This window comes from Xyrauchen texanus, chromosome 36, assembly GCF_025860055.1.
Source record: "Xyrauchen texanus isolate HMW12.3.18 chromosome 36, RBS_HiC_50CHRs, whole genome shotgun sequence".
In the NCBI taxonomy this organism is placed as follows: domain Eukaryota; kingdom Metazoa; phylum Chordata; class Actinopteri; order Cypriniformes; family Catostomidae; genus Xyrauchen; species Xyrauchen texanus.
Genome location: NC_068311.1, coordinates 17,201,586 through 17,220,370, shown reverse-complemented (window position 1 = coordinate 17,220,370; position 18,785 = coordinate 17,201,586). Strand labels below are relative to the sequence as shown.

General features: G+C 36.5%; 1 protein-coding gene across 1 annotated transcript in view; it reads left to right on the top strand.

Annotated features, from left to right (window-relative positions):
- Window positions 1–18,785, top strand: part of myo18ab (myosin XVIIIA b) — a 106,915-nt gene that overhangs the window by 71,060 nt on the left and 17,070 nt on the right. Inside the window, 9 exon segments of the mRNA XM_052106747.1 lie at window positions 3,421–3,548; window positions 4,161–4,315; window positions 6,795–6,918; window positions 7,051–7,251; window positions 8,061–8,171; window positions 9,314–9,418; window positions 9,766–9,912; window positions 10,043–10,156; window positions 16,328–16,444. Of these exon segments, the coding sequence (XP_051962707.1) occupies window positions 3,421–3,548; window positions 4,161–4,315; window positions 6,795–6,918; window positions 7,051–7,251; window positions 8,061–8,171; window positions 9,314–9,418; window positions 9,766–9,912; window positions 10,043–10,156; window positions 16,328–16,444 (1,202 nt within the window).

The window sequence follows — 18,785 nt, the reverse complement described above, 5'->3', positions numbered from 1 at the left end:
ATTGGATTGAGCTTCGTCGCATTTTGCGGGTGCTATATCACACCCTGGGTGCACATAAAAAATAATGAGCGTTCATAAAATCACTCGTAGAAAATGCTCTTAACAGCTAAGATCAATAGCTGTTGGGAAACGAGGCCCAGAACTGGAGAAGCTTTCATTGCACTTGTGATCAGCGGTATATATCAAATCTGACATGTAATGGCAGCTTTTCTTTCATCTGTTCTTCAAAATATAACGCGTTACGTCAAACATGCATCGTTGTGTCTATTTTCTTGTTATATATCACTCCGAGAAGTCTTACAGGTCACCTTCCACAGTGGCTTGTTCATCAGCAAAAAAATCTGCATTTGGCGGGTGTTCATTTCAAACCTTATTCACCAAGAGTAGGTTGTACGACAAATTCGGGAGAAAGGAAATCAAAACATTTACTTCATGCTTTGCAATCGCACCCACACTTTCTGCTGTAAAATTATCTCTAGAAACTTTTCAACTTTAAAATGTGTTTTTGAATGGTGAGACACTCAGCGAGCCACTTGATTTTTAACAAAGAGCCACTTGTGGCTCACGACCTACAGGTTCCTGACCCCTAATCTAGGATGACCATCCGTCAACGTTTTTTGGACCTGATCAAAGCGAACAAATATTTGTAGAGCAACTTCTGTATGTGATCTGTAAAGCTGGCACTTGCATGTCAATTGCAAAAAAAGTCAGAAAATACAATGAACATGAACCCAGGTGAGGGGAGAAACAAGCCCTGAGTCTTTATTCACATATTATCCACACTAAATATTATGTGACAAGAACAGAAAATGCCAGCCCAAGGAGAGTTTGTCATAAAAATGTGATCTTTAGGGCCACAGCAGGACTGAAAAGTGTGAAAAGTAGTATAAATGGTATAAAAATGTTTTTTCTTATACTGTCGTATTTTATTTTATGGCCATCATTAACTGGATTAATGTTACTATTCATTACATATAATAAATACATGTAATATATTTAATTAAACACATTAAATGTATTTAATACATTAATAAATGTTAATGTAAATTTTGTTATTAATATTGTTGGTTTGATAGTAACATTACAATAAAATATTGCCTCATTAAGTAGCTTCAATGTAGCTAGCTACTTTTTGATAGTAACTTGTAGTGTAGATAACTACTTTTTCAAAAGAGTAGCTTAACTGTAGCTTAACTACTTAAAATTATGAGTAGCTTGTCAAACTACAGTTTCAAAGTAGCTTCCCCAACACTGCAACCACCACATCTCAATATATCAGCTATCTCTCTGATCACATTTTAAATTATTATTCTTTTTTTACACATTACAAAACATTGCACTTCAGGACATTTGACAATGCAACGTATTCCTTTTAAGTACAGGACAAAAGTACAAAACTTTTACATTTACTGTACAAAGAAAGAGAAATATTTTATTGCACAAATGTGCACATTGTGTTTAGATTATAACATGTTTTTGTATTCAAAAAAGCTGGAAAGAAATTCATTCAGTAATTTGGTTATATTTTTGAGAATTTACAGTAGCATCAGTCTATGAGAGTTAATGAGCCTATAAATACACCTGTTTAATTTAATTGAGCCCTGTCTAGCTTTTTTTATTTAATTTTAACGGCCCTTTACATAACCTTTGGTTTATGGCTGCACAATTATTCAAATAATCAAGATTAGGTTACACTTTATTTTAGTTACAGTGTAATTACACAAGTAATTACTGATTATTACTAATTAACAACACGTACTTTAGGTTTGGGGTTAAGGTAAGGGTTTGGTTTAGGGTTAGTTGCTTGTAATTATGCAGAATTGACTGTTATTACTTTAGTCAATATATGTAATATGTGTAACAAGGACACTGTAAAATAAAGTATTACCTAAGATTACCATTACAGCTGCCACAAGTAACGAATCGTGAAACATGTCAATTATAGCAGTCCATGTAGGTCTACTCATGTTTCCTCAAAATGTTCCATTTAATTTTCTATGTTTTTGCTGTGGTCCATCATGTCCATTGCTCTCTTCTGCGTATTATTTATTCTGTGAATTTAACATATTTGTTTTTTATGCTTCTGAGAGGGCCAATGTAAATTTAACAGTTTATATAAATAATCTTGATGTACTGATGTAAAAAAACAGAAATAAAGTCATTCAGGAACACAGCTCTCAGCTTGTTTTGGATGTTTAGCTAAAATCTATTAATCAAAATTAATTGCAATTTACAATATCAAGGAAAATAATCGACAGTTGTGATTTTTGTCATAATCGCACAGCCCTACATTGCTGCTTTCTCTTGTCCTTCATTTGTTGTCACTCTTCGCTGTTCTACTTAATATAACTTTTTTATATTGTTTCTTCCTCTGTCCGCCCCATTTCTCAAACCTATTGATGGTCATCATTTTCTCTGTAGGAGTCTGACCGTGATTATACTCCATAGTGCTTTTCTCAGAATTGATACTGTCAGAACATTCGTGAATCAGGCTCATTTTCATGCATGTGTGAGTCTCACCTCAATGTCATGCAGTTGAACTCAGAGGCTTAATGCTAAGCCATGAACATTTGATTTATTCCACTTTTTGGCACTTTAATTCTCCTGGCTTCACTTTGCATGCTATCAGGAAATCTCTCATTTCTATGTTTAGCAGTATTTCATAGATCTTTATATATTTATGAGTGCGTGTCATTGATCTATGTGGTTTTTTTTTATAGTCTCTGTCAAGGCATGTTAAGACAGAGAATACAACCTTAATGAAATATAAAATGTATGAATGAATGGCTTAAAGATAACATTGACATCAAAATTGACAACATAATAAATGGGTTGTAATAAAAAACTTATCTCTGGTTTTTATTATCTTTCATCAAAATATAATATCTCTCCACCTCAAAAAAAAAAAAAAAATATAAAGAATTTTGCTGGTGAGGAAAATATGTTATACATTATATCTCAGTGGAGTTAACGTGATTGCGATGACGACCTAATGTTGCCATGGCGACCCAATGCTATAATCCTTACAACACTAAAACGACTGTAAAATGTAAGATTTAAACAACTTTACAGCTTAAATAATACATATGTTTTAAGAGATGTAGAGTTTGAGCTTTTATAATATGCTTCACATTTCTGCCTTAAAACCCTCCAACAATTGGCCTCATTCACTTTGCAAGTACTTGACTGCAACCTTCACTGCCCCCCCCCAATGTGTATTGTGGTAATCAACATTATGCCACAAATACTTTAGATTGAGCTTTACTTGTATTGAACCTGGAATATTGTTTTAATTGGAGTAGGTTTTGTGTTTACCACAATCAACAGGATTGTAAGGAAATATCAAACCCAAAGGTCCAGAATTTAAACCTCAGATCTTTTCAGGGAATGATTACATAGTGTGTGTGTGTGTGTGTGTAGGTGGAGAATGGAGACTCAAGTATGAACGAGCCATCAGAGAGATCGAGTTCACTAAGAAGAGACTCCAACAAGAGTTTGATGACAAACTAGAGGTGGAGCAGCAAAACAAGAGGCAGCTGGAGAGAAAGGTAATACACACACACTCACGCACATAACATTACTGTTTCACACTGCGACACTAATAACTCTGGCCACTTTGACATCACCTGGCACCTTTTCAATTCTGTTGTGTTTATCATATCAAACTAAGCAAAATTCCACCTTAGAGCACCGGACACATACACACATTTTGTTCACACACAATTCCACCACCTTTCTGTGTTTCAAACCCTTCAAACAGGAATGGTCGGTCATGCTCCTGGAGGTCTACCTTCCTTCTAGTTTAGTTCCAGCTTTTATCAAATACAAGCTTATGATTGTCATTGTCAGAAGCTGGAAGTTTTTCAAAATGTATGAAACCAAATTTAGCACAAAGACTACATTTCTGAGAACATGACACAAGTGTTTTAAACTAGATTTTTAAAAGATTACTCATTTTAACATCTTGGACAGCTTTATTTGTCAATGACCCATAAGTATGAGGGACACAACAGCATGTGCTGTCTCAAACATGTATATTGACTGAAACTCACACATTTAGACAGGACAAGACACTGGTGTGTGGATCTCATTATGATGGACGTGTCCACCTGTACAGACTCTCTGAGAATCTGTGTGTCTGTATCTTTGTGTGTGTGTAGCTGACAGACCTGCAGGCGGACAGTGAGGAGGTGCAGCGTGTGGCGCAGCAGCTAAAGAAGAAATGCCAGAGACTGACAGCAGAGCTGCAGGACACCAAACTGCACTTGGAGGGCCAGCAAAGCCGCAACCATGACCTGGAGAAGAAACAACGCAAGTGAGTTATCCAAGAAATTAAGAGAACATTAACCGATAATCAACAGATTGTTGTGGCTGTTAATGTTAACTATTACTTTTTGTGTTCTAACATTTTCAGCTGGAGTGGGTTGCTAATTAGATTATTAATTACAAACTATTCACTTAACACAATATAGGTGTCTTTATTATTTTGTTTTTGGGGGGATATTTAGCCTTTTAATAGGATAGTACAAATGGACAGGGAACAGGAATGAGATTTGAACTAGGTCAAACCTGGGTACATCTGTGCCAACAGCTCCCATATGTATTTAAGGGGCAAATGGTGGTAAAATGGGGTAACATTTTTACCAAAAATATAAAAAATTTGACGTCAAAAAATACTCTTGTAATAATATACATATATATTTTTTGTAACATCTTAATATTCTATTATAGTCTTAGTTATGCTTATTATGCCATAAAATGTGAGTTAATGATCTAATTCTACTCTCAATCTTGAGAATTTGTATTGATGCATTTTACATAAACTGATCTTGTTAGGCACAGTGTAAAACTAGCCCACTGGTGCCTTAGTAACCAGCATCCATGCTGCGCCAGCTTCAATGGGAATATCTCAGTTAAACCATTACCAGCAAATCCTTGAACTATCAACCTTCTCCTCTTCCAGGGAAGAGATAGCTGTGAAAGAGTCAGTGCGACTGATTTTCATTACTCAGTGGCGGGCATTGAGTAGAGGAGTGGTGGTGGTTAATGCATGAAGGTGCTGCAGCCAAGCTTCTCTAGACCCTTGAGTAAACAGGAGGAGACCGGGAAGCAGTGCCTGTCACTGTGCTGGAATGTGTGAAAGTTCACTCTAAATGTAATGATCGGCCAGCGGCTCAGGCACCAGAGGGCAGATTTAGCTGAGGGGAGGGGTGGAGGGAGACTCCATCTCACTGTAGGGCTTGGATTAACACAATGAGTTGCATAAGACTCATTTACGGGATCATAACAAGGCCTCAGAGAAATGAGGGGGAAAGAAAACTAAGAAAGAAAAGAAAAGAAAGGGCTGATTTGCCCCAAAGTGCCACAGCTCACCCTCCTGTCACATTGTCGCCCACTTACAAGTTGGCCCAATCAGAATGCTTTTCCCTAATACCCCTCCTGACAAGCACGTCACATACAGTACTGTAAGGCTTAAATGAGTTTTACAAGTTCACGGAACTCTGCTATGCTTGGCTATTTTAGAAAAAGCAGGTAGGTCATATTTTTATGGTTCGGTGTGGTGTTTTATACTTTTGCAAAAGATCTGTGTCCAGTAGATATGGAACATTTAAGATACTTAAACCTTTAGTTAAAAAAAGTATTTTCTTAACTTAAGGGGTGTTTTAAATGGCTTTAGTCCTGTGCTTTGTCATCTTGGGGTGCTTTCACATGAGAATTTTTGGTTCAGAGCTAAATCCAGTTGATTGCAGAGTTCAGTTTGTTTGGCCTATTAAACTCTGTGGATCTGCTGATAAATCCAAAAGGGGGCGCAAAACATTTTTTGCGAAAAAAGTTTACGCTTAAAACGTTCAAGTCTCCGAATACATAAGTCAGGCATATGGGGTTTCGTTTGAATGATTAGAATCTGAACTTTTCATAGATGACATCACTCCAGCATTTATGGTACATATAATAACAAAATCAGCACCACCTAGAGGCCATGTAGTTTTGGTATTTTGTTGCCCTAATACCATAGTTTGAAAGATTTTCAAAAGAATCAGAAAGTTAAATATGATATCTGGAAGACATCAAATACAAACGTCTCTTATGCGCCGATCACTGCTGCTGTTTGTCAGAAATAGCTAAAAAAGTAACCACTTTTTTACTTGTCTGCGCTGCCTAGATTTCAGATCGGTATTTTGTGACAGAAGGTGATAGAGGGAGAAAAAAATTAATTCTAGTACTAGCTGCCGTCTAGTGGAATAAATTAAGACTTTTGGAAGGGAGCTGGAGTGAACAGAACCAGAACATGCATACAAATTTAGGACAACACATTTTTTTTTTATTCTATTCATCATAAGATTGTAAACGTATACAATATTATTTATGAATAATTGTCTTTTTTTATTTTATTTGGGGGTTTCTGAAAAAATGAGACCAATTTTTAGCAATTAGTGTACTGTATGTGTAAATGCTGAGCTTTTAAATTTGAATGTGAAAAATTGGTTTTCCGAACTCGTCTGTCCACCAATGAATCGGCTTATACAGGTGGTCTGGGGTATATAGTTTGTGTTCGTTTCGCAGTTGGTATGAAAGCAGTCTGTCCTAAAATGCAAAAATGAACAGCTATTTATGTATTAGAGATGTGCTTCTGGTGAAATTTAGATTTAGTATGTTTCACACTGCTCTACACAGTGCTACGTATATGTGTTGACCATCTGATCAGTTAAACATTGCAGTTTTACACCCTGAGAAGATCTGAGTTTCCTCTCTCCTGAGATTGAGGTTGTTGAATGGGTGTGTAATGCATGCAGGTTTGACTTGGAGCAGACCCAGTCTCAGGAGGAGGTGCAGAGAGAGAAGAGTCAACGGGATAAACTGAGCAGAGAGAAAGACATGCTGACCGGGGAAGTGTTCTCCCTTCGACAACAACTGGAGGTCAGCCTCCTCTCTTATATCATCCCTCGTTTTGATATCTCTCACAGTCCTTTCCTAACCTGACATACATGCGTCTGTGTGTGCTGGGCCCAGGCAGTGTTATTGTAAATTAATTTTCCTCTGCTCTCTTAGGATAAGGATCTGGAGATATGTGCTGTCAATCTAAAGCTGGAGCAGATGGAGGCAGAGCTACAGGATCTGAATTCACAGGAGTCAAAGGACGATGCCTCACTGGCCAAGGTTAAAAAGCAGATTCGTGACCTTGAGGCAAAGGTCAAAGATCAGGAGGAAGAGCTTGATGAGCAGGCAGGCACCATTCAGATGCTGGAGCAGGTAATCAAACACACACACACACGCGCGCACACACACACACACACACACACACACACACACACACACACACATACATACATACATACTGTTGTTTTTTCTATCATGGTGTGAACCTATTGACTTCTGTTGCTTGTATACTAACCCTTCCCTACCCTAGTTCACTTAGCTGTCTCAATGAGGCCATACAAAAGAGTTCCGTAGTTATATTCTTTTTAAATAAAGCGAATTATAATTACAACAGACTAACCCAAACTCTAACCCTATGTCTAAAAAAACATTTTGCATTTTAAAATATAAATTATTTTGTATGTATTTTATATATTAATCGTTTTTACAATTGAGAATATCTCCAGACATCTCCAAAGGGTCTGTCATAGTTAGCTCAATTTTGGGTAAGAATTTGCCCTAAACTATAACTTGATAAACCCACAGATACACACACCACACGACCAGCTGTGCACATGAGAATAATGGTTTTATTATTATGTATACATGGTATTTATCTTGCTGATGTTTAATTTATTATTTCTTGAAATAATATCCATTATCCATGCATACAATTTTCACCTGTCATCCATAATATGCTAATGCATGTAGATTCGGTATGTGTCAGTATGAAAAAGCTGTCAATACTCAGTCTGCATACATTATAATAATTATTATGAAGCATTTTATTGGCCTGCACCAGAGGGCTATTTTGCATATGCATTTGTATGCACAGAATGTGTATTCCACTATATTTCATTGCATGGATACGTGCAGAAGGTGGGGATTTGCATGCACTTAAGTGCTGATGTTGTGACCTGCAGGCCAAGCTGCGTCTGGAGATGGAGATGGAGAGACTGAGACAGACACATTCGAAAGAGATCGAGAGTAAAGATGACGAGGTGGAGGAGATCAGACAGTCCTGCAGTAAGAAGGTATGACACCTTTAACTGACCTTACCTTCGACCTTTGGTATGTTACTCTGTATCTTTAGCCTATTCACATTCTTTCATTATTGCATTTTTTTTATTTTCTTTGGTCACAGTATATTTTATTATTTTACTGTGTACGAGCTGCTTATAATTACACATACATATTAAGCATACAATTTATATAGTACATTGATTTGACTCTAGTAATTAATTATTGTAATGTAATATATGTAAAAAAGGACACTGCTATATATATATATACATATATGTATGTATGTATATGTATATATATACATGTATATGTATATATATATATATATGTATATGTATATGTATATATATATATATTACCAGATTTATATGTTGTTTTGTGTTTTATTTGGCTTTGTTTTATTTCTTGTTTTGTTTGGTTTTCTTGTATTGTTTGACTTTGTTTTTTTTAATTTTTTTTTTATTTTATTTTTTATTTGTGAAACCTTAGGGCATGTCATAGTGTCACGGTATTTTTTTAGTATGATTCGATGTTCTAAATTATATCATGTGCAAAGTGATCGTAAGACCTGTTCTTTTATAAATAGTAGGTCACTGGCTAACACTCCTAAACACAAACCTCAGAATTCCTAAAACTTCAGTTTTTGAAGTGCAAATGTGTTCCGTTTAAAATATTTGAATCGCTGATGTTCGTTTTTTATGCAAAGCTCGTACAACATAAATAAACAAGACATATTCGACCATGTGTTGAATAAAAATTCTCATTCTGTGCTGTTCAGAACATTGAGCACAGCTCGCAGATAGTGGCTGTGCATTTGTGCCATGTCTTTGCTGTGCAGATAAGCTAAACTCATTGAGTTTTGTTTTGATGTATAATTCATGGAGCTGCTATTTTATTTTTCTCATGTGTGGCTCATTTTTCCTTCCTCTCCACTTAACCAATCAAGTACTGTGCATCCCATAATTACCCTCATCCTCACTACAGACTCTCTTTATTGACACTTAAAGGTGCTCAGATCTATCAAAAAGACACATTTTGGCGCTATGTTTATATATCTGATATTATGGCATATAATTGGATTGACTCTTCTGAGCAGACTCACTTCACAAAGGCCTCTATGATGGTGTTTTATGATGTGTGTGTGTGTTTGTAGCTCAAACAAATAGAGGTGCAGCTGGAGGAGGAGTATGAAGACAAGCAGAAGGTCTTGCGTGAGAGGAGAGATCTGGAAGCAAAGCTAATGAGTGCTCAGGAGCAGGTACAGCACTCAACCACAACACGCGTGCATGCGTAGTCTTATCCCTTAGACTTGAGGCCAAGAATTATCCTGTACTGCTGTATTTGCTAAATCTTAAGGGGAGGTACTTTTAATATGCTAAAATTTTTCCTTTTAGCAAAAAGGAACTTTGCCATATGAAAACAAACAATTTGGATTTTGCATGCTGTTTACATACATTGTACTAATTCATGTTAAAATATGCCATTTAGCTAAGTAAATTAGCACACATAGACCAAAATTGTAATTTATGCCTGTGGTCATTTCCTTTGAGTGTGAATGGTATTTTAAAGAGTATACAAAGCGACTCTGTCTTTGGTGGTTTTCAGGTGAGCCATAGAGATGTGGAGACCGAGAAGCGTTTGAGGAAAGACCTGAAGCGCACGAAGGCCTTGTTGGCTGACGCTCAGATCATGCTGGATCACCTGAAGAACAACGCTCCAAGCAAGAGAGAGATCGCGCAGCTCAAAAACCAGGTCTGATCTCTGGTCCACAGCTCCCCTGGTGTTTGCTGTTAAGACATAATACGTGATGTCCAGTAGTTAGGAGTGAACCTCACAAGCTGTTTGTAAAAAGATTTTATTTACATGTGTGTGTGCTTCACAGCTTGAGGAGTCTGAGTTTACATGTGCAGCTGCGGTCAAAGCCAGAAAGTCTATGGAAGTGGAGATCGAAGACCTCCATGTCCAAATGGATGACATTTCCAAATCCAAGCAGGCGGTAAGTGGAAACCCTGGCCAGGGGCGTCATCCACATACTTTTTATTTAGTTATTGTTTTTGTTTTGTTTTGGCTCATTCCTTGTTGTCCTATGCATGACGAGACATGACAGTTTTTGTTTAGCCTACAAGGGGCCAATTTTCTTAATAAACAAAGCAAAATTGCAACGGAACTCGACAGCCAGAGATCACAATGCAATTTTTCCACTGAAATCAAAAAGGTTTGAGCTTCATGATGATGGGTAGATGATGAAAGAATATTCAGTTTAAAGCAAATGATCTTTGAAAGGTGGTATGCAAAATTTAAATGTACTGACCAAATTTTAGACAAGCATTTTAGACAAACCATTATTTAACCAACAATATATCATATATATATATCAGGGCTGTCAATTGATTCAAATTTCTAATCGAATTAATTACATGGTATACTAATTAATTAATTGCATTAATCGCGATTGATCGTATATATAAATATTTGTTTAGAAAGCCCCTCAAATAACAATAATTAAATCAATAATGATTAAATTAAAATGCATCATTGTGGCACACAAGTAAAGATGAAAAAAGACGGTAACACCTGAATAACACTGTGCAGTACTTCTACAGCTTTTATTAATCTTAGTTAATGTTAATTTCAACATATACATTTTTCAAATCCAAAGTAGTGTTTGAACTAACATGAACTTACAATCAACAATTGCATATTTATTAACTATGATGAATAAATGCTGTAAACAATATATTGTTCACTGTTTGTTCATGATACCTAATGCATTAACAAATATTAATGAATAGAAACTTATTGTAAAGTGTTACCAGAAAGACAATTCAAAAAGTGTCTTTAGTATGCAATATTTTGTTCTTATGTCATCTGCCTATCATTGGCCTACAGTTCACACAATCCATTTTGCAATTGAATTAATCAATCAGTCCAAGATATATTTATTATAAGGGATTTTCTAAGGATGCGTCAATGCACACCTGCGTCAAGCGCTTTTGGAGCATCTCACTTGCGTTGCGTCATAAGCATACCGTTTTTAGGCCGCTGTGTCAAGTTAAACATAGTTTGAAGCTTAGAAAAACACATACTGAGATCCCTGTGATAAGCTGTGTTTGAACGAAAGAACATGTTCTCATCTTGTTTTGTCTGCTGTCGATGAGTGTGGATTGTTCTCTATGTAACCGTGTTGCCCAAGCAGCTGAAGTTTTGCTTACTGCCCCCTGGAGAAAACAGGTGCTACTTCAAGTTTGAATAGTTCAGATGGAAGGACTATTACTTTTCACAGTCCGGGGACATGATTAATTGCCTAATTTTTATTGCGTTATTGTTTATTTAATTAATCGCACTGAATTAACATGTTAACATGCACCTAAGTTTGTTGCCTAAGTAGTGGCCCCGTTTTTTGGGACACACTTTATATACACAAGTTGCATTTAAATTCGACTTAACTCAAATCTTTTGAAAAGACACATAACACACATGATCCTACATTAGAGTCAGAGCAAGATCATCTCACATACAGATATATATACACACACACACACACACACACACACACACACACACACACATGTTGTGTTTCCATGTTTTATGGGGACTTTCCATAGACATAATGGTTTTTATACTGTACAAACTTTATATTCTATCCCCTAAACCTAACTCTACCCCTAAACCTAACCCTCACAGAAAACTTTCTGCATTTTTACCTTTTCAAAAAACATAATTTAGTATGATTTATAAGCTGTTTTCCTCATGGGGACCGACAAAATGTCCCCACAAGGTCAAAAATTTCGGGTTTTACTATCCTTATGGGGACATTTGGTCCCCACAAAGTGATAAATACACGCTCACACACACACACACACACACACACACACACACACACACACACACACACACACACACACCACACCACCTGTCTTCATTCACCTTCAGTGGCAGCCAGGAAGTAATTTCAATTATTTACCACAGGGAAATTATTTCCATCCATAATGGCGTGTTTCCGATCCAGGCTCTAATTTAAACAGGATGTATCACCGTAAAATACATTAAACTTTAATAATTCTGTCATTGGTTCATCATTCATTATTATTTCATCTTGGAGACAATTGTGTAATTGTGTCCTCCCTGTAGCATTTTATGAAGCGATATCAGGAGAGATTGATGCAGCCAAATTTTGCAGATGCTGTTTCCCTGACGCTGCCTCCATATTGTTTTCTCTCTTTTTTTTTTTGCTGTTGTTGCTGCCTGTCATATTTGATCAGCTCTCTGGAGCAGGAGACACTCTGACAGAAGGATGCCGTGAACGTTTTAATTTTCTGGAAAGCTGCAGCCATGCTGATGTATTGTTTTACTGCAGTGGAGTGTTCTTTGTCACGTTTGTTTTGGGTATAGCTAATACTGGTGTCTTCTCTGAATATTGTCAAATTGATTAGCAAGACCATGATAAATGGTCTGGCCATTATCACCGCTGATTAGCAAAAGGGTCTGTCTCTCATCCCCCCTGAGAGTTCATGGATTTCCACTCGAGGATTAGAAGATCTTACACTTAGGTTTGATAAAATGAACCTGCCAGAGAATGCTTAAAGGTGCAACACTTTACAGAAGAGATTAAATATCTCTATATGCCTTGTGTTAAACAGTATTTTCCTTGCTCTACTGAAATATTCTTGACTATGTAGACACTCTTAACACCTGCTACGCAAACCTTCTTCCACAATCCACTAACCCTTGCAGAAATGTACAATGATAACCATTGTTAAATAACTTGACATTAGCATGATATTAGTCACCACTATCAGAAATGTTTTTTTTCTGTAATGTTCTTAGGGGCATTCATACCATGTTTTTTTTTTGCATCTATCTACATAGTTTTTCAAAGTTTTAAATTTTTCTTAAGTAGACATGTGCTATACGGACATCATGATCTGCTTCGACCTGTCCCATAAAGATAAAAGAACTGTTAAAACACTTCTAAAAACACCTAAGTTCTGCTTAATTTGTGGCACTGCATTTACCTTTATAGCCCAATGACGTGTTCTGTCTTACACTGCTTCAAGGAGAAAAATATAAATTTACAGTGATAAAAGGTAAAAACTACAGTTTTACAGTAGTGACAAGAACGGTAAAAAGAAAGGTTGTTTTGTCAAACTATGATTACCATGGTACATTTTTGTTAGGGCAGACATTTATGAAAACAAAGCTGCAGAATGCTACATTCATTATGAAGTCACAACAGTGAGCACATTAACATGAAGGCCCATGTTTGCATATTAATGCCATTTGGGTATTCAATAACTTTGTCCTCCCTGATGAATGACAGTGTGAACCTGGATGTTAGCCAATCATAACAGAAGTAATTTACATAAGACGTTTTAAAAGCACAGTAGCAAAAACAGCCAGTTTAATATTTAAGGTGCTATAAGTTCCTACTCCCTGAAAGATATTGATGAAAAAATTGTCTTACGAAATCTCACCTGTCTCTATGACAGCACTAGACTCCGTAAAAAGCAAATAGAAATGTGTCTGTGGACAATGACGCTTTCGGCCTGTCAATCATTTTGCGTATTCTTATAGTATTGAGTTTTGACTTATAGTATTAATTATTGAGGCTTACTGCCATTTTTAAGACATGTTGTTCATAACAGTTGTCTGTTGAAGGCGCTTTTTTGCTGCTGTTGTTTTAAACAACCGTTTCTGCACAATGTCGGTCTCAATAAAACTAATTTGTTATCTTGGAGTGCAGGGTTTTGGATAGAGAGGGCATGGCTTATTCAACAGCTCAGTCTCGTGGAAGTAGAAAGGCTAAAATCGCTTACAGCACCTTTAAGTGTCAGAGAGTGTGTGAAATGTTGTTTTTGCAGCACTTTTAGAAATTGTGGACTCGCTTCATTGCTCCGAAATGATGGATTGAAAGTTCAGAAGGGAAAACTTTAAATTGTACACTTTCTTTTCAGAGGCTGGATTGTCTGGCTGTGGTAATTGTATTTAAAGATATTTGTCAGTCTTTGACAATCTTGTTTCTATTTGAGTCTCATAATTTTTTACACATGGGGATTTGGGCTGCTAGAACAGCAGACGGTGAAACACATTCAGTCTAAGAAAGAATCAATAAACAGATCGCTGTGAAATGCCAATTTGCAGCTATTAACCTCTTGACTGGAAATGAATGGGTGTGGATCAAGTGTTCCTGTTTTTCCACAAGACATGGGGAAAAAACAAATGCCTCTGTGGTCATATTTGTTCAAAATTCACTTAGTGTCTTGCTTTTATGCTTACAAATTAATTAGTAATGTCTGATGTCTACATTTATTGCTTTTATTAATACATTTCAAAGTTGCTCTTCAGAGATTAGTGAAGTGTATTGTTGAGGTAATTATTATTGAATGGAATTAGACCTCTGATACTGTGTGACAGAGCAGGCAGTGAAGTAATTGTGTGGAACTGCTGTGTTTTGTGTTCTGAGGGATTTATACAGTCAAGCAGCTAACTGTTTAGTGAGGAGATGACAGGAAAATCATCTCTTTAAGAAATAAAATGGGTTGTGCTTTGTTTGAAACTAAAAAGGAGAGCTGAAGTCGGAGCTGTGTCCTAGCGGTTATCTACACTTGCTCCAAACATATTAAACTGCGGTGCAAGTGCAAGTTCAAGTCTGGCGTTTTGTCTTGATCCTTTTCCTCCACTCTTATGCATCTAATTTCCTGTAACATTCTGCTGTCTGTTTTAATAACAGAGGCACCCCTATGAAGGTAAAATAGTGCCTAAATGATTTGCATCTGCAGAGTGAGTTTTGTGAAAATGTAAATCAAATTGCATGTGAAATTTGTTTTGCATGTGCACAGAACATTTTGTAAAGTGTAAAAATCAAGTTGCAAGCTTTAGAAAATAATTATTATCAATATTTGAATGCTTTGCATAAGTGTATTTCATGTGTTGTGAATCTTTAATTTCATACTAACACAAATTAAATGTGGTCTGTATTCATCTGACTTCTTTTTTTCGCACTTGCCTAAACATGGCAAAAAAAATTGCAAACCTACAATCAGCAATATGCAAGCAAAGAAATGGTTTAAAGAACAGCAAAATGGATTCACAGCATAGAATCATTCTGTATGTGTAAAATAAACACTGCAAACATGTAAATGACTTGTGTTTGTGGCATACAAATTTTCAAGAAATAATGTGATAGACACCATTCCGTTTTCCCTTTTGTTGCACACACTTTTGGCACAACTTTCTCACGAAAAGAGTTTGCAAGCACGAGGGGGAAGGTGGGTCTACCTGCCTATTAACGAATCAAATTAGGTTTTCAAGTGCGAAAAAAAAGAAAGTCAGAGGAATACAGACCACATTTAATTTGTGTTAGTATGACATTTCAAATCCACAACACATGAAATACACTTAAGAAAGCATTACTGTATTACTAATATTTTTTCTTATGCTTCCAACTTGATTTACACCTTTACAAAACCTTCTGTGTGCATGCTATTTATTTTTACACTTTCACAAACCTTCCTCTGCACATGCAAATAATCCTATCACACTTGTAACTTAATTTACACTTCTACAAATCTTACACTGCACTTGCCCCCTAGGGGAAAATACTGTTTGCCCATTTTGTCCCATTTAACACAGTTGCCTCTGCTTCTGAGACAGTCAATCAGTGCATCTTATCATGTGGCTTGTTGAGCGCGTTACCCGGAAATTATTAGCTTAACGCTATTCTGCGATCACGAGGAGGATAACTCGTGACTCTACCGTCCCTAGCATCCGGGCCAGTTTGGTTGCTTAGGAGACCTGGCTGAATTCACTCAGCACGCCCTACATTCGAACTCGCAACTCCAGGGGTGGTAGTCAACATCTTTACTCTCTGAGATACCCAGCCCCCCCCCCCCCCTCCCATAGCTTCTTAATAAATGTATATATATTCCAAAAATAATAGAAAGAATGTCTTTGTAATCTTTTATCAACGGGCACTTTTGTTAATTATCCTGTTTCACCTAAATACATCAAATTAAGACAGTAAACAGTGTTGCAAACAGCATGTTGACTACAGCATAAGGGGGAGGGGGGGGGTGTAAAATATTACCTTAGTTTTTTCTCATTATTATTCATTTCAGTATGCAGTTAGAAATGATTTTTATTGCCTTGGTTTGATTCTTTCATGCAGCTTGAGGAGCAGCTAAGTCGTTTGCAGAGGGAGAAAAATGACCTGCAGTCTCGTATGGAGGAGGACCAGGAGGACATGAACGAACTCATGAAGAAACACAAAGCCGCTGTTGCCCAGGTAACTCTCTCTAGCACTCAGGCTTGTCACAGTGCTGTATAGAGACTCTCCCACGTCTGTCAACAATCACACACAGAGTACATCGCATACACAGCCTCTGCACCAGCCTCATCTCAAGAATAATACTTTCACAAATGTACATCTTAAGATTATTACTTTTTGAACACTTGCATTACAAAATTTGTTTCAATAGGAACCTTTTTCAAAGTAAAAAGCATGCAGACACATGCATGGACGTTGTATTTTGGCTTTGCTATACCCCACACATAATTGAATTGAATTTAAACCGAAATATCTCAGTTCAGGAGACTGGTCTGTCAGTAAAGGGTTAAACTTTCAATGCACGTGATGTTGTTGTGACCACATGTCATGTGACAAAACAACATGGTGCTGATCTCAGCTGAGTTTGTCTTTGGTAGAAACAAAAACTACATCTGGAAAGAAACCTAATGTAGTTTTTACACTGAAAACTGCTCTAGTCTAAAGATTAGAATCTCTAGTTTCATCTCATATTCCAATTTTAAGATTTGAGCGATTTATCATGAAACACCATGCTGCTAAACACAATGCACACTAATGTGTACGATAACACAAGTTTTTCTTTAGAAATCCTGTATTGACTGTGCCTTTTCACATTGAGAATTTCTTTTTACTTTCAGAAAAATGTTAGAATGAAACCATGTGTATTTCTAACTTTTCTGAGACCAGTGCAGACAGACCGCACACTGGAGGTTAAGTCATTCACTGAATAGGGAGCATCCTATAGCTTTCCTATGTAGCCAAATGCATTCAATCCTAACTTCCTATCAAAAGTTCAGCTTCAGGCTGCAGATGATGTACTCAACATGGTTGGTAGGCATGGGGCAATGGTAATCATTACTTAGATTCAGAATTTATAACATATAATTGTAATTTAACATGGTTGGCAGTGATTGAACTGGCCAGCTGGCCATTACTTCAGAATCATAATTAATTATGCTAATTTCCGATTGGTAAAATGCTTCATCACTGACTATCACTTGTTTGTTTGACTTGCAAAGAGAGGACATTAAGATTTTGTAGGTGGACATCAATTTTAAGCAAAACTATTCTAGATTTTTTTTTTTTTTTTTGCTTGTTTATTAAGTGCTACTAGTTTCAAATCAAAAAGGGAACCTGCATAGGTATCATGAAACTAAAATGAACAGTAATCTTTCACATCATTTAATCTTGTTTGGTGTTTATTCAAAAATATATTGTGCATTGTTTTTGTTAGTTCATAATGCATTAAGTGATGTTAATATATACAACTTTTAATGTTAAAAATGTAGTAGGAAATGGAAAAAAGAAATAACAAACCAAGATTATTAAGCATTTGTTTGCAGTTTTCTTGCCCTATTCAAGATGGTTTTATTTAGATTCATGCTGCACATATTGCACCTTAAAATATTCACACATATCTAATATTTTACAGTAAGATTAATTGCTTTTCACTGCAAATTTACATTGTCATTTGTTTGCAGATAAAGCCTCTTAGTGTTTCTCTCTTTTGATTGGCAGCACATGCGGATAACAAAGTGTCACTGGTGCAATTGCCATTTATTTAAGCATGTGGGTTGATTGCCATTATGAATGTTTTGAACACATCATGGTGTTACAGCAGCGATTGTAGATTTGAGTGATGTGTCTCCACAGACCCTAAGTAAACCTCCTCTCCAGTGAAACGGTGCGATTCCCATGGGTTTACTTCACCATCTCTATGCTTCATTTACAGGAGCACTGCGCAGGTTTTGAAATGCTTTACATCAGTCACATTCATACTTGATGCATTCAGACCATCTCGCAGTCTCCTCTCTCTCCACTCCATTTCAATCACGCTTCTGATGTCATGCCATTTATTGCTGCCATTTTTCTGTGAGATGTCATTAAAAGACCATCAGTTTGCTAGTCTGTCAAAAGGCTTAATGGATTGCTATGTGCCAAAAGATATATCACCTAAATAATATGCCATCATAGTGCATATTGGCCACTTTTTCAGTATGTTCCGTATACTGCATGCTATTTTTATAATAGTATACAGGACTGTATGCAGCAATAAAATGTAGGCTAATATGCTGTTGTCACATGACTTGAATTACAGGATGGACACTTTAAAAGATGAAATGGAAGATGTTGAGCTATATACTACAAATTGTGGTGAATATGTCATCGGAATATTTAAAAAGATAGCTCACCCAAAAAAATGAAAGTTTTCTCATCATTTATTCACTTTCTCTCTTCTGCTGAACACAAACCAAGAGTTTCAGAAGAATATCTCAACACTGTTGAGTCCCATAAAGCACATAAAGGCAGCATCCGTAAG